Source organism: Phocoena sinus, chromosome 8 (assembly GCF_008692025.1).
Source record: "Phocoena sinus isolate mPhoSin1 chromosome 8, mPhoSin1.pri, whole genome shotgun sequence".
NCBI lineage: Eukaryota > Metazoa > Chordata > Mammalia > Artiodactyla > Phocoenidae > Phocoena > Phocoena sinus.
In genome coordinates, this window is record NC_045770.1 from 31411998 (window position 1) to 31427115 (window position 15118).

At 38.3% G+C, this 15118-nt stretch overlaps 1 protein-coding gene across 1 annotated transcript in view; it reads left to right on the plus strand.

Moving 5' to 3' along the window:
* The first annotated feature begins 31 nt into the window (after nucleotides 1-31).
* Nucleotides 32-15118, plus strand: part of TMEM123 (transmembrane protein 123) — an 80111-nt gene continuing 65024 nt past the window's right edge. Inside the window, exons 1-2 of the mRNA XM_032640682.1 lie at nucleotides 32-333; nucleotides 4490-4546. Of these exons, the coding sequence (XP_032496573.1) occupies nucleotides 234-333; nucleotides 4490-4546 (157 nt within the window). The 5' untranslated portion in view covers nucleotides 32-233. The remainder of the gene's footprint in view (nucleotides 334-4489; nucleotides 4547-15118) is intronic.

Genomic DNA, 15118 nt, shown 5'->3' on the forward strand with positions numbered 1-15118 from the left:
CGCCCCGCCGCCTCAGCCCCGCCCCGTCCCGCCGCCGGGGCAGGCACGCAACGCCCTCTCCAGGCCAGGCTCCCGCGCCCTATTTGGTCTTTGGGGGGCAGGCGGTGGGAGGTGAGGCGTGCGCGGCGGAAGGGGACGCGGGGCGGGCTCGGGTGCGCCAAAGCACAGCTCTAACCAGCGCAGCCGCCTCCTCCTCGGGAATCCACGCGGCCTCTGAGTCCTGCCTCGGAACAATGGGACTCGGCTCGCGAGGTATCTTGGCTGTGCTGGCCCTGGGGGTCGTGGTGGGGGTAGCGCTGCTGAAGATCATCGCCGACAGCACAGACCCGGAGGGTAAGTGGCTGCGGGGGTCGCCAGCCCCGGCTCCGGGAGGAGTCGCGCTGCCCATCGGGAGTTTCCAAGTTGGATCTGGTTGTGCAGAAAGTTCTGCAAGTCTTAGGCCGAACGCACGGGGCAGTCCTGGAGGTGACCTGATGGCCCCATCAGAGGGAAAACTGAGACTTGGGCCAGTCCCCCACCTGCCCCAATGCCGCCTGCTTAAGAAATGGTCCAGTCCTTCCCCTCAGTTTTTCTGCAAGCAGCGGACGCAGGCCTGGAGGAGTGCGTATAACCTGTTGAGTTACCGAAGGGTGGGCCTTCAGCAGGGGTTCAACTCAGTTGTTACAGTCTTTCCCCGAAGTTAATGTTTTCCTGGGAGGTTAGAGATTATCTAAGCCTTCCTTTTGTAAACGATTAGATGGATTGAAAAATATGTCTACCGATTCCTGAGCAAACATGTCTACCAGTTAGTTGCGGAACCTTTAGGCGTTTTCCGGCGTTTCATCGCCTAATTGTGTAATATCAAACCAATTATTTATAGTCTTAAGGACCCCAGACGCTTTGGGGCTAGTGTAGCTGGTTGGGAGCTTTTGGGGTGCGGACAGCGCTCCCGGGCGCAGGTGATGCTTGTGCTTCTGTGGACGGGCGCTACCGGCCCCTCGTGTACCGTAAACACCGACCGAGGCGGGCCGAGGCGCATATCAGCTGTGCAGCCTTACGATCACAGCTGCACTATTGTTAGGAGTCCGCGACGTCGTCAGTAAAATCATAACAAAATGATTTTGACATTTCTCTTCTGGGGGAAGTGGAGGTGTCCCTTTAGGCCCTTGGCCCTTTGGGGACTTTTTGGATAAAGTCCTGAAAACTGATTTGCTGTGTAAATTCTGTTTTCTCTTTGTCAGCTCTTATAGAGGTCAGGTCACTGATTAATGGTCAGTAAACTAGAAAAAGTTAGTTTAAATGACCCAAGTTTTTCCTGGTTTTAAATTCTATCCACTGTATATTACATTAGTTTTATCCAGCAGTTTGCAAAACCAGAGGGTTCAGGCACAACACCTGCTTTTGCCAGAATAACCTGGATGACTTAGACAATAACAGTTTTTGTTTGTTTTGCTGAATTTTTTTGTTTGCTGAATTGCACATGTGACAGACTGGCTTTGTAGAGCTAATTTTGAGATCATTTCAGGAAAGAATGATCAGTAAAATCATGTCCGTCATAGTTTCAATATTATGAGGTATTTTATTGTAAAAGTGAACTATCTGGAATTAAACAGTATATTTTGCTGCTAATTTTATGCCAATATTTATGTGAGTTGCTTTCCATTTTTTTATTTGTTACTTTGTGAAAGTATACCTGCTTATTGTTTCTCTAAAGAATTACTGAGTAGAGAAACTGAGTGTGCTTGCTTTTCTTTTGCCCTCATAACAGATTTTTTTTGCCGTTTTAATACTCACTGTTTGTTCTGTGTGTTACTTGATGTCTCACTAGACGTTAATGCTATTTGGAAAACTTGGAATGCTCTACTATATAAAAGCCTTGATTTCATGAGCTAGTATAACCAATGTGAGCTGGAATCCATTTCTGCAGACTATAAGCTCACCTTGAAACTAGAGTAAAGGAAGGTTCTGTAGAGGATGTCTCAAAAGAGCAAGTAATGTGTAATCTGTATAAAGTGTCATTATGAAGTACAGTGATTTTTGTCATACTAGAGCTTATATAGCTAATTTTTACTAGACACTTTTCCTGTGCTCCTCACACTATGCTAATTGAGGCCCATACTTCCTCCCATTGGATCCTCGCAGTATTATCCCCATTTTATAAATGAGGAAACTGAGGCTTAGAAGTTACCTAATTTATTCAAAGTGAAACAACTAATACATGTTTGATTTCAGAGGCCAGAATCTAAACTCTCAATTAACCATTTTGCCACTAAGCTACAGTAGGTGATGTTGGCTCTTCAAGTAGATAATACTTTTATCCACAATACTGACATTGCCCAGAATATTGTGGGAGAAGATAAAAACAATATTGAAATTCTTCTTTTAAAATATCCTTCACAGTCTGCTGCATAGTTTCATAAATATCTTCAGTTGAAGGAGGAGGGATACTATGAACAAGTTAGCAAGCCAGCAGACAGGATAGATTGTGGTAGTGCAATGAAAGACATAAGGGTGGGGGAGGCTATTAATCAGGACTTTTGTTGGCAAGTGACAGAAACCCACCTTAAACAGCCTTAGGGGAAAGGAAGGACTTTATTGACCCTTAAATGGAAAAGTCCAAGGATTAAGGTGGCTCCAGAAATGCTGCATTAAAGAGTTCAAATAGGTTGCTAAGAGATGGCCATTTCCGACTCTCTAGATTACATCTATCAAACCATAGGCAAGCCCTAGTTAAAGTGTTCTTAGCCTTCAGGGGGAATCCAAATAACAGGGACTTTCTAAAGTGATTCTCAGGCTTCAAAAGCCACCATAATGGGTAGCCAATTAGGATATGAAATTAATCTTTAATGAGCCTATGCCACTTCATGAACTTAACTTTCTTTTCTTCTATTTAGTGCAATATTCTATTTTAATACTTGGTCATTTTGTCAGGTAAAGCATCAGCCTCCTTGTTCTTAGATTGTCCATGACATTCTTTATCTCTTAGGACACAGAAACAGTGCCTGCCCATAGTAGGTACTTCATAAGTATTTTTTGAAAAGAGGAGAAAAGGTCCTAAAGCTAGAAAGAGCTTAGAAAGAACGCTGCTTCTGCCTTCTTCCTCATGCAAAAAAAAAAAAGGGTTGCCAGGAAATCATCCCTCATAAGAGTGACAACAGTAGGTAGACAAAAACCGGAGGCTCTCGTAGCAGTCTAGGCAAAAGATGAAGGCACGTGGTAATGGAGATAAGTAGATAGAGTCTAGATCTTTTTGGGGGGTAGAACTGAAATCATTTGCTAATGGATTGCATGGTGGAGTGAGGAAGAAGGAAGAATCAAAAGATGACCTCTTGGTTTTAGGATTGAACAAGAGGTTCAATCTGGGAACACTGGGGCAGAAGCAGGTTTATAGCAGAAAATCAACGGTTCCGTTTTGGCATTCACAAGTACAGGCTTTGGAATCAAACAGCCTGGTCCAAATCCAGACTCTGCCACTTACTGGCTGGGTGGCCTCCTCTGGGTCTCAGTTCTGTCACTGCACAACAGTGTTCCTGTCACAGAATTGTTGGGAGGGTTAGATGAGCTAATGCAAGTTACATGCTCCCCATGAGGCCTGGCATGTAGTAAGCCCTTAATAATGTTGGCAGTTATTTGCTACCTGCTGCTAAATACATCTGTACAGTCTACTGACCTTGATCTTTTTCAAGTTTAATCTTCACACTATATCCTTTTGTGATAAATGGATTATGGTTCCAGCAAGAGGAAGAAACGCACAGTAAAGATAGCTCCTTCAAAGTTGTCATTGCTTACTTTCTTTGTACTTTGAAGGGTTTTTGGGTAGGGGAAAACTATCTTTGTGAAAAGTACACAATAATAAACTTACTTGCCTCCCATGTAGTAGTATACGTGTTAATCTTCCAGTATACAAAGACCAAAGATGAATAACCCACTCTGAATAGTTGCTTAACTGGGGCATAGAATTCTTCCAAACTTTTTCCAAAATTTAAGGTACTAGCTAAAAATTCAAAGAATTATACTGAGAAGGCTTGCAATTTTAAATGAAAACCCTAACCCACTTCATCTTCTCTCCATTGTATGCAGTTAGGCATGTTGGTGGTACAAGACCTAGGAGCACCCATTAATAGTAAGGGCCCCTCCCAGGATGGTCCACTCTACTCAGAAGAGCAGAGTTGTCAGTAGCAAAAATTCCTCACCAACCACTGTGTCCTCATGTGGGTGAATGAACTCTGGCAAACTATTGTATCATTGGCTGGCACATAGTAAGTACTATATAAGTGTTACATTAGCCATATGTTTTCTATCTTGAAAAATCCAATAATACAGTCCCAGATTTACTGACAGTTTCAAGGTATATTTCATAGCAACAGTGGCAAAAGTAGAACTTCCTGTGGAATAATCTACCCTTCCCCCACACCACCACCACCCCAGAGACAGAAAGAAACATATTGCCAGTGTTCTTAGTTAAATATTAAATGTCCTTTCATCACAGAATATTTCTTTGTTTTTATAGGATCTCCAGGTAAGAAGAATCCTATGTCTGTGGAAGACTCCAATGATAACCCAATAGGTGAGTTTAAAAAGGTCCAGAAACAGATTATCTGTCTAGGATACATAAAGTAATATCAGCTAGTCAAGTACATGTAAGCTGGTACACTGACCTGTCTTAACCATGATTTGTTCATTCGTGAATCCCTAAAGCCTACCATCAAGGGCTGCCCTTAGTGGACATCAGTAAATGATAGTTCACTGGATTAATAGTCTTTCTCAGTTTAGCAAAGATGTGAATAAATTCTGAAACTAAAAGCATACTGGAATTTATTACTGAGTTCTGAAGCACATTTTTAGGTATGACGTTTTGCACTCTGCCTATAGATATGAACTATGAATATGTAAGTCTGCTGATCTTGCCGGTAGAACAAGTCACGCTAAGCTGGTCAGCCACAGTAGCCTTAATTTGCCTTGGTGGACTCCAGGGAGACCCTACTTATATTTCACCCATCAGTTAGATTTCAACCCACCCTCTTGCTTCCCTATTGAAACAATAGACGAGGTCCTTTTTGTTTGTTTTTGTTTTTTGGCTGCACTGGGTCTTCATTGCACCTCACAGGCTCCTGTCTGGTTGCAGCACATGGGTTGCCCCACAGCATGTGGGATACTAGTTCCCCAGCCAGGGATCGAACCCGCGTTCCCTGTATTGGAAGGTGGATTCTTAACCACTGGACCACCAGGGAAGTCCCAAAAAGATGCTCAAGCACTTTTCTTGTGCTTTTAGTTTGGGACAAATGGATTTCTTTCTTGATTTTCTGAGTTCATTAGCATGGAAAGATAGGAACCAGGCTAATGTTATAAATAGTGAACCATCAAGGCATGTTTCTTGTAAGCAGTATTTAGTTTATCTTCTTACTGTCCTTGTTATTAAGAGTTGACAGAGGTAGAAACTAGAAAAAGGTACACAAATCCTATCACTGGACCCATTTTCTCTACTTTTATTCAACAAATATTTATTGAGTGCCTCTAATGTAAGGACACATTACAAAATGGACCAAGCCCTTACTTCTTGGAGTTTTTGTTTGTTTTTTGTTTTATTTCATTGTAGAAAAATACACATAACGTAAAATTCACAATGTTAGCCATTTTTAAGTGTACAGCCCAGTGGCATTAAGTACATTCACATTGTTGTGCAATGTCATGGAGTTTTTTATTAATTAATTTTTTTAGTGAAATATAGTTGATTTACAATGTTCTGTGAATTTCTGCTGTACAGCAGAGTGATTCAGTTATACATATATATACATTCTTTTTTATATTCTTTTCCATTATGGTTGATTCCAGAATATTGAATATAGTTCCCTGTACTATATAGTAGGGCCTTGTTGCTTATCCATTCTGTATGTAATAGTTTGCATCTGCTATGAACATAGGGATGCATGTGTCTTTTTGAATTATACTTTTGTCCAGATATATGCCCAGGAGTGGGATTGCTGGATCACATGGTAATTCTATTTTTAGTTTTCTGAGGAACCTCCATACAGTTTTCCATAGTGGCTGCACCAACTTACATTCCTACCAACAGTGTAGGAGGGTTCCCTTTTCTCCACACCCTCTCCAGAATTTGTTATTTGTAGACTGTTTAATGATGGCCATTCTGACTGGTGTGAGGTGGTACCTCATTGTAGTTTTGATGTGCATTTTTCTAATAATTAGAGATGTTGAGCATCTTTTCATGTGCTATTGTCCATCTGTATGTCTTCTTTGGAGAAATGCCTCTTTAGGTCTTCAACTGGGTCGTCTGCTTTTTTGTTGTTGGGTTTTGTGAGCTGTTTGTATATTTTGGAAATTAAGCCGTTGTCGGTCGCATCTTTTGCAAATATTTTCTCCCGTTCTATATATTGTTTTTTTCTTTTTTTTTATGTTTTATGTTTGTTTTTCTTTTTCTTGTTTTTTTTTTCTTTTTCCTTTGCAGTGAAAAAGCTTGTAAATTTGATTTGGTCCCATTTTTAAATTTTTGTTTTTATTTCTATTGCCTTGGGAGACTAACCTAAGAAAACATTGGTATGATTTATGTCAGAAATGTTTTGCCTATGATCTCTTCTAGGAGTTTTATGGTGTCATGTCTTATATCTAAGTCTTTAAGCCATTTTGAGTTTACTTTTGTGCATGGCGTGAGGGTGTGTTTTAACTTCATTGATTTACATGTAGCTGTCCCAACTTTCCCAGCAACACTTGCTGAAAAGACTTTCTCCCATTTTATATTCTTGCCTCCTTTGTTGAAGATTAATTGACTGTAAGGGTGTGGATTTATTTCTGGGCTCTCTATTTATTTTGTTCCATTGATCCCTATGTCTGTTTTTGTGCCAATACCATGCTGTTTTGATTACTGTACCCTTGTAGTATTGTCTGGGAGGGTTGTACCTCCTGCTTTGTTCTTTTTTCTCAGGATTGCTTTGGCAATTCTGGGTCTTTTATGTTCTGTATAAATTTTAAGATTATTCTAGTTCTGTGAAAAATGTCATGGGTAATTTGATAGGGATCGCATTAAATCTGTAGATTGCTTTGGATAGTAGAGCATGGGATATCTTTCCATTTCTTTGAATCATCTTTAATTTCCTTTATTAATGTTTTATAGTTCTCAGCATATAGGTCTTTCAGCTCCTCGGTCAGGTTTATTCCTAAGTTTTGGGGGTTTTTTTTGGTGTGATTTTAAAAAGTAATTTTTTTTACATTCCCTTTCTGCTATTTCATTGTTAGTGTAAAGAAATGCAAGTGATTTCTGTATGTTAATCTTGTATCCTGCTACCTTGTTGAATTTATTTATCAGTTCCAATAGTTTTTGTGTGGCATCATCAGGGTTTTCTATATATAGTATCATGTCATCTGTATATAGTGACAATTTTACCTCTTCCCTTCCAATTTGGATACCTTTTATTTCTTTTTCTTGTCTGATTGCTGTGGCTAGAACTTTTAGTATTGTTTTGAATAGAAGTGGTGAGAGTGGGCATCCTTGTCTTGTTCAAGAATTTAGCAGGGCTTTCAGCTTTTCACCATTAAGTATTATATTGGTTGTGGGTTTGTCAAAAGTGGCTTTTATTATATTGAGATATGTTCCCTCTATACCCATTTTGGTAGAGTTTGTATCATGAATGAATGTTGAATTTTGTCAAATGCTTTTTCTGTGTCTATTGAGATTATCATGTGGTTTTTGTATTTTCTTTTGTTGATGTGGTGTATCACATTGATAGATTTCCGTGTGTTGAACCTTCCTTGTGAACCTAGGATGTATCCCACTTGGTCACAGTATATGATCTTTTTTATGTGTTGTTGGATTCAGTTTGCTAGTATTTTGTTGAGAACTTTTGCATCTACGTTCGTCAAAGATACTGGCCTGTACTTTTCTTTTTTAGTGGTATCTTTGTCTGGTTTTAGTATCAGCGTGATGCTGGCTTCGTAGAATGTCTTTGGGAGTGTTGCCTCAACAGTCTTTTGGAAGAGTTTGAGAAGGATCAGTAAAATTTCTTCTATGTATGTTTGGTAGAATTCGCCTGTGAAGCCATCTGGTCCTGGACTTTTGTTTGTAGGGAGTTCTTTTTTTTATTACAGGTTCTATTTCACTTCTAGTGGTTGCTTTGTTCAAATTATCTATTTCTTTTTGATTCATTTGTGGTGGGCTGTATGCTTCTAGAAAGTTGTCTGTTTCTTCTAGTTTGTCAAATTTGTTGTCATATAATTGTTCATAGTATTCTCTTATGGTTTTTTGCATGTCTGTGGTATCAGTTGATATTTATCCATTTTCATTTCTTATTTTATTTGGGTGCTGTCTTTTCTTCTAGGTCCTGGTTTTATTGATTTTTTTCTATTTTTTTTACCTCAACTTTATTTATTTCCTCTCTGAGCTTTATTATTTCCTTCCTTCTGCTGACTTTAGGTTTTGTTTGTTCTTCTTTTTTTTGATTCTTTTAGGTGATAGGTTAGGTTATTTTTTGAGATATTTTTCTTGTTTCTTGAGGAAGGCCTGTATCACTATGAACTTCCCTCTTAAGAACTGCTTTTGCTGCATCCCATAGATTCTGTATGGTTGTGTTTTCATTGTCACTTGTCTTAAACTATTTTTTAATTTCCTTTTTGATTTCCACATTGACCCATTGGTTTCTTAGTAGCATTTTGTTTAGTTTCCATGTAATCGTTTTTTTTTTTCATATATCTTTTCTTGTGGTTGATTTCTAGTTTCATGTTGTTGTGGTCAGAGAAGATGCTTGAAATAATTTCTATACCCTTAATTTGTTGACGTTTGTTCTGTGCTCTAGTATGTGGTCAGTCCTAGAGAATGTTCCATGTGAACTTGAAAACAATGTGTATTCTGGGTTTTTTGGATGTAATGTCCTGAAAATATCAATTAAGTCTAACCGTTCTATTGTATCCTTTGGATCTTTGTTGCCTTATTGATTTTCTGTCTAGAAGATCTGTCCATTGATGTGAGTAGGGTGTTAAAATCTCCTACTATTATTGTATTTCCATCTGTTTCTCCCTTTATGTCTGTTAGTATTTGTTTCACATATTTGGGTGCTCCTATTTTAGGTACATATATGTTGACGAGTGTAAAAATCCTCTTCTTGTATTTGTCATGGATTTTTATTGTTGTGGGTTTCCTAATGCTCCATGTAGTTCATATTCTCAGTTGCCTCTGGGCTTGCTTTTTATTATTTCTGCTGTACATAGTCAGAATATACTTTTATTCTAGTTACAGTAATTCTACAGAAAAATTTTCAATTGGAAAAAAATGACTAGATAGATTACCCTAAATGTACTTGTGATTATTATTGGGCAGTTGTGGGAATGGTTTTTTGTTTTTAAATACTTTACTCAGTTGTTCGGTGTCTTTTCCTATTGGACTTTTTTTCTCATTTTTAAAAATTCAACTTATTTAAACAGACTAAAAATAAAGCACAGTTCACTCTTTACTCTCATGCCCCCATCCTCAGCCTCTGGCAGCCACTGATTTGTTCTCTGTATCTATGGGCTTGTTTTGTTTTTGAATTCCACATATAAGCGATATTATACAGTATTTGTCTTTCTCTGTCTGACTTATTTCACTTAGCATAATACCCTCACAGTCCATCCATATTTGTCACAAATGGCAAGATTTTCCTTCTTTTATATGGCTGAATGATAATCCATTGTGTGTATATACCACAATTTCTTTATCCATTCACCTATCGATAGACACTTAGATTGTTTCATATCTTGGCTATTGTAAGTAATGCGAAATGAACATGGGGGTTTGCATATCTATTTGAGTTATTGTTTCTGTTTACGTCAGATAAATACCGAGAAGTGGTAACTGAATCATACGATAGTTCTATTTTTAATTTTTTGAGGAATCTCCATACTGTTTTCCATAGTGGTTGCATCAATTTATGTTGCCACCAACAGTGCATAAGGGTTCCCTTTTGTCTATATCCTTCACAACAGTAGTTATTTCTCATCTTTTTGATAATAGCCGTTCTAACAGGTATGATGCAATATCTCATTATGGTTTTGACTTGCATTTCCCTGATGATTAATGAAGTAGAGTATCTTTCCATGTACCTGTAGGCCGTCTTTATGTCTTCCTTGAGAAAATGTTTATTTAGATCTTCTGCCAATTTTTAATTTGATTGTTTTTTGATGTTGAGTTGTATGAGCTCTTTATGTATTTTGGACATTAACCCCTTATTGGATATATCATTTGCAAATATTTCCTCCCGTTCAATAGGTTGCCTTTTCATTTTGCTGATGGTTTCCTTTGCTATGCAGAAGCTTTTTAGTTTGATGCAGTCCCATTTCTTTATTTTTGCTTTTGTTGCTTTTGGCGTCAGATTCAAAAAAAGTCATTACCGGGCTTCCCTGGTGGCGCAGTGGTTGAGAGTCCACCTGCCGATGCAGGGGACACGGGTTCGTGCCCCCGTCTGGGAGGATCCCACATGCCGCGGAGCGGCTAGGCCCGTGAGCCATGGCCGCTGAGCCTGCACGTCTGGAGCCTGTGCTCCACAATGGGAGAGGCCACAACAGTGAGAGGCCCGCGTACCGCAAAAAAAAAAAAAAAAAAAGTCATTACCATGCCAACATCACTGTCAAGGAGCTTACCACCTATGTTTTGTTGTAGTAGTTTTATGGTTTCAGGTCTTTTGTTCAAGTCTTTACCATTTTGAATTTATTTTTGTGTATGGTGTGTCAACCTTAAAAACTAAATAGCCAGTTATTTTACCAGCAAAATGAGTTCATTTGGGAACAGCAGACTAATTGTAATTCAGGACAAGCAAAATATGGTGAATCATAGGCAAGTCTGGAGAACAAAGGAGAGAAGCATGCTTTTATAGAGGAAGGGAGGAAGTTAGGGGGGGCCTGCTTCAAACAGAAGTTCGCTGGAGCAGAGCAGGAGTGCAAGGTAATAGCAGCTTCTCATTGGCTGAATGTGGTAGTTTCTCATGGGCTGGGCTGTTGCTGGGCAAGGAGAAAATCTTTCTTCCTTCTTCTGCGGCATGTAAAGTAAGCTTCTTCCTGCTGGGTCTGCAGCTGGCCGTGAGAGGTAGTGTATGAGAGCTCTCCCTTCAGGGATTCTCAACTCCATTTTTAAGTAAGAGTTCCTTTATTTATTTTCACATTTCCCCCTGTTGATTAGTATCTTTCCTCAGAAGCATCACTGATCAAGAGTCAGGTTTTGGTGATTCTGTTCCTTGGTTTGAGAAAGGTCCTTTCCTCGTTGTCATATCCCACGTTGGAGGGAAAATGCACAAATTGGAAACTGTTGAAGCTACATTTGAGTAACAGGGAAAGGTAGGAGGGAGAACTCTCAGACACTTCTCATCTAAAGTTTATATCTTATCAAGGTCATAGCATTTGGAGATCATCTCAGAGTATTGAGTTAGCATTTTCTCTATTTGATGCAAAACCTCTGCAGAGATTTGACAGGCAACCAGTACAAAGTTGAAAAATAATTATGCAAAACAAAAGTAACAGGACAAATCCAAGTTATTTGATGATTCTAAACCATAACCCTAGACCCAAAGGTAGCCAGCTGAACAAATCAAAGGACCCTGGAGAGAGTCAGGTGAAATTCCTTGTAACCAGTACACTTGCTCCCTGATCTTGTACAGTTGAATTTCTGTCTTCCCAGAGACATTAATCCATATGTGACAGGGGGTATTTGCTATTGTACAAATGCCTCCTTGCTCAGCAAGTAGATAAACAAAGGCTATATGATTGTCCAAAACTGCCTTAGCCAACGAGTCATCTAATTATTGTTAGGCAGCTACTGCCTTGGCTGTGGAGTTGGCTATAGCTCTTCTGATGTTAGGGAAAGATTTTTGAGTATGGATTCCCTGGTTCTTACCCCAGCCCATGGGAGAAGGGCTCTCCCTGTGGAGGCAAACCCAGAGTCATGTGTGCTTCCTGGAAGTTCCTGTTTAAGGCAGCCATGGAGGTTTAATGGGGAGAACAAATGGGAGACTTCTGATTTGTTACAAATGTTGACAGTTAAATGTCACAATAAGCATTGGCCTCCAGTTCACCATCTATCTAAACATTCATATACCCATGAGAAATGTCATCCACTGCAGAAAAAGATAAAACCAGGTGGAGCAGAGAACTCCCATCTAAGGTCTGGTTCTTCATTAGCTAGAATTTCCTGATTGACCTTTTCAAGCCAAGGGTCAGAGGAATTGGGATGACATTCTGTAAGGTACTATCCTAGCCTAAAGGAGTTTATTCTAAAAGCCTTGCAAAGAGAAGTTTGCCTGCTTGTATTTCCCTTGGGTGTAGGAAGACAGATGGTATTTTAATAAGGAAAAGGGTGTGGGAGAGTTAAGGTCATACAGTTGGTGGAGGTTTTTTATTGAACTAGTATTGTTATGGTTGGAGAAAGATTGAAACAAGGCATGGGAACACCTGCATGTAACAGCCTAACCAAATAGGTAACACCTGTAGGCTTGTAGGTATAATTGACAGTGGCATTTGGGACTAATGAGAAATCAGTTACAGGTAAAAACGATGGATCTCCAACATCATGAACAGGTTGAAGTATCTAGTGACAGATCCAGCAGTCAGAGAGGTTTCCCCTTTTGCAGTACATTGGGAAATGCAGATAAGAGAATTGTCTTTTCAAGAAAGAAGGGGAGAAAAAGGTGTATACCTGTACAGGCCTGGTTCAGTCATCTTGGAAGAGCTGTCTCCTTCAGGTGTCATCTGCTTCAATTCCTATAAATCTTTATTTTCAGGTCACCAGTTGGTGTACCAGTCCAGTTAGTGTTTGATGCTTTCTTGAGATGTGATGTGTTAAATCCAAGAGTCTATTTTTTTGAAGTTTGGCAACACAAGGGTTGGTTAACAGTACCTGATGGAGGCCTTTCTAGTGGGGTTGAAAGGAGTCTTTCTAGAGATGTCTTTTCCAATAGATAAAATCTCCAGGCTGCAGTGTGTGTTGTTTGAGGCCTTCATCTCCCAGGAGTGCACTATGAAAAGATTGCTCTACTAAAGTATGGTTATTTTTGTGACACACATTTTAGGATGCTAACTAGAATTATGACTGATAACATCATACCAGGACGTATCAGAATTTTATACAATATCTAGAACATTTATGTTATAACATTCACCCATGCAATATAACTTAAAAAGGTTTATTATCGTTTATTTGACAATGCTTCCCATGTAAGTTAACATACCAAATAAGCCTAATTAGTTTAATATCTCTTTGTAAAGAGAGAGAACAAATCTTTTGAGATGTTGTAGGAGCTCTGGAAATGCCCAGGGTTACTTTCAGATCAAAAAGACATTATTTAGAATTTGATTTTGGGGAAGTCTGTCAAAATTATCAAAAGGTTTTGGACACTTGACTAAATGAAATCACAGATTATTATAAAGCAATACTTTATTATCTAAAAAGTTTACATAGTTCTGAGCAAAACTTAGTTCTTTTAAAATTGAGAAGACTCTGTTTTCCCAAGTAATCAAAGACCTGATTAAGATAACATGAAGCACAGGAAATAATTTTGATAAAACACAAAATCTTTGCTTTCTAGGCAGGTTACTTAAAAGATAAGAATAAACCTTTCACAGAATCTTATCAGGAGCAGATCAATAGTCCAAGCAAACTTTGTTCTTTTAGTAGATGAAATAAAATTAAGTTCCAGTTTTACATAAGTACACTATTGATATTAAAGGTTATTTTTTTAAACCCTTAGAACAAAGTTGTTCAATCTTATCCAGCTTGATCACACATAATACTTCTTTCCCAAGATTCTCTTTCCACAAACCTCCTACAACTTTGTTAATATCCCTTCAGATTTTGTTCTGTGTTTTTTCCTCTTTCCCTTTCTGAAATAACAAGCCTCACTTCAGGACAAATTACTTTCTTTTCTCTCAACAAAAACACATCTCTCATACCTTCTTTTACCAAAAACGCACATCCTAGTTTTCTTGCATATGGAGATGTTTCCCTTATTATTTCTAGTAGCTTTAATTATGTTGAAGCATTAACATTCTTAACACTAAGTAACCTTAATTTCTAGTGAAAGTAAGAAAAAGAACTGTGAACTGTTAGGCCAGCATTCTTTAGATTGGTCAGTTTATGAATATATTTCATAATTTCTAGAAACATATGCTTTCTCATAGTACAGTTTTTTAGCATGGCACAAAACGTGTTTAGTAAGAGAAATTAATATCTTTAGTGACTCTATAAAAGAAAGCCCAAAGTGGATAAACCTGGGTTCAGTATTTAGTGTTTCAGTGTTGTATCTTATTTGGAAATGATTCAGGTATTCAATGAATTTAACTTAACTCAATATTTAACTGAACTTAGCAAAACTTTAAGGTTCCAGATTACCAAAAGATTTGGGGAAACTATTTTAAAAGTTTACCCAAAAACTTTGTATTCTGTGTACATCTATTAACTTGCTTTTAACAATTATATTTAGATTAATTATGACAATCTGATCATACTAAGTTATTTTTCTTGCTGAATGATCATTAAAGATCAATTCAGTACTCTGAGAACAGCTTCAGAGTCAGTGAGATGATTTCAAATACTCCTTCTAGCACAGGGAAATTTATTCTGAAGGGAAAAAAAGCATTGCCTCAAAATATTTTTCTGAAGAGACCAGATAATATAAATATAATATTATTATTATAATAATAATAAATATTATTAAAATGTTTTGTTCATTCTGTAACATTTTCCATAACTGTTTTATTCCTTTTATATCCTCTATTTTCTCTTTTGTAGTAACACACTTCTAATCGTTGAAAGGTTGTCTTTTGGACGTACCATTTGCCAATTTATTGGATGCAATTTAGCACAGTTTATTTGGCACCAATCCCAAAAGGAGAACAACGTCTTTGGGGAATCCTGTATGATGTGTATTCCAGGAATGTGCTGTTGGGAAAAGTGGGGACAGCCAGCAATACTACAGCATCGGTGCCTATCACTTTTGTAGGACTCACCACATTGGATTCAACAAATCCAATTTTTCTCTATTTTGTTTGTTTTTTTGGTCTCTGTCTAAGTTCTATGAGTGGTATCTATGATTTATTCATCCTGGCACCTAACACTATGCCTGGTACATATAGTAGGTATGCACACATGTTGGTTGAACTGAACTGTGGAACC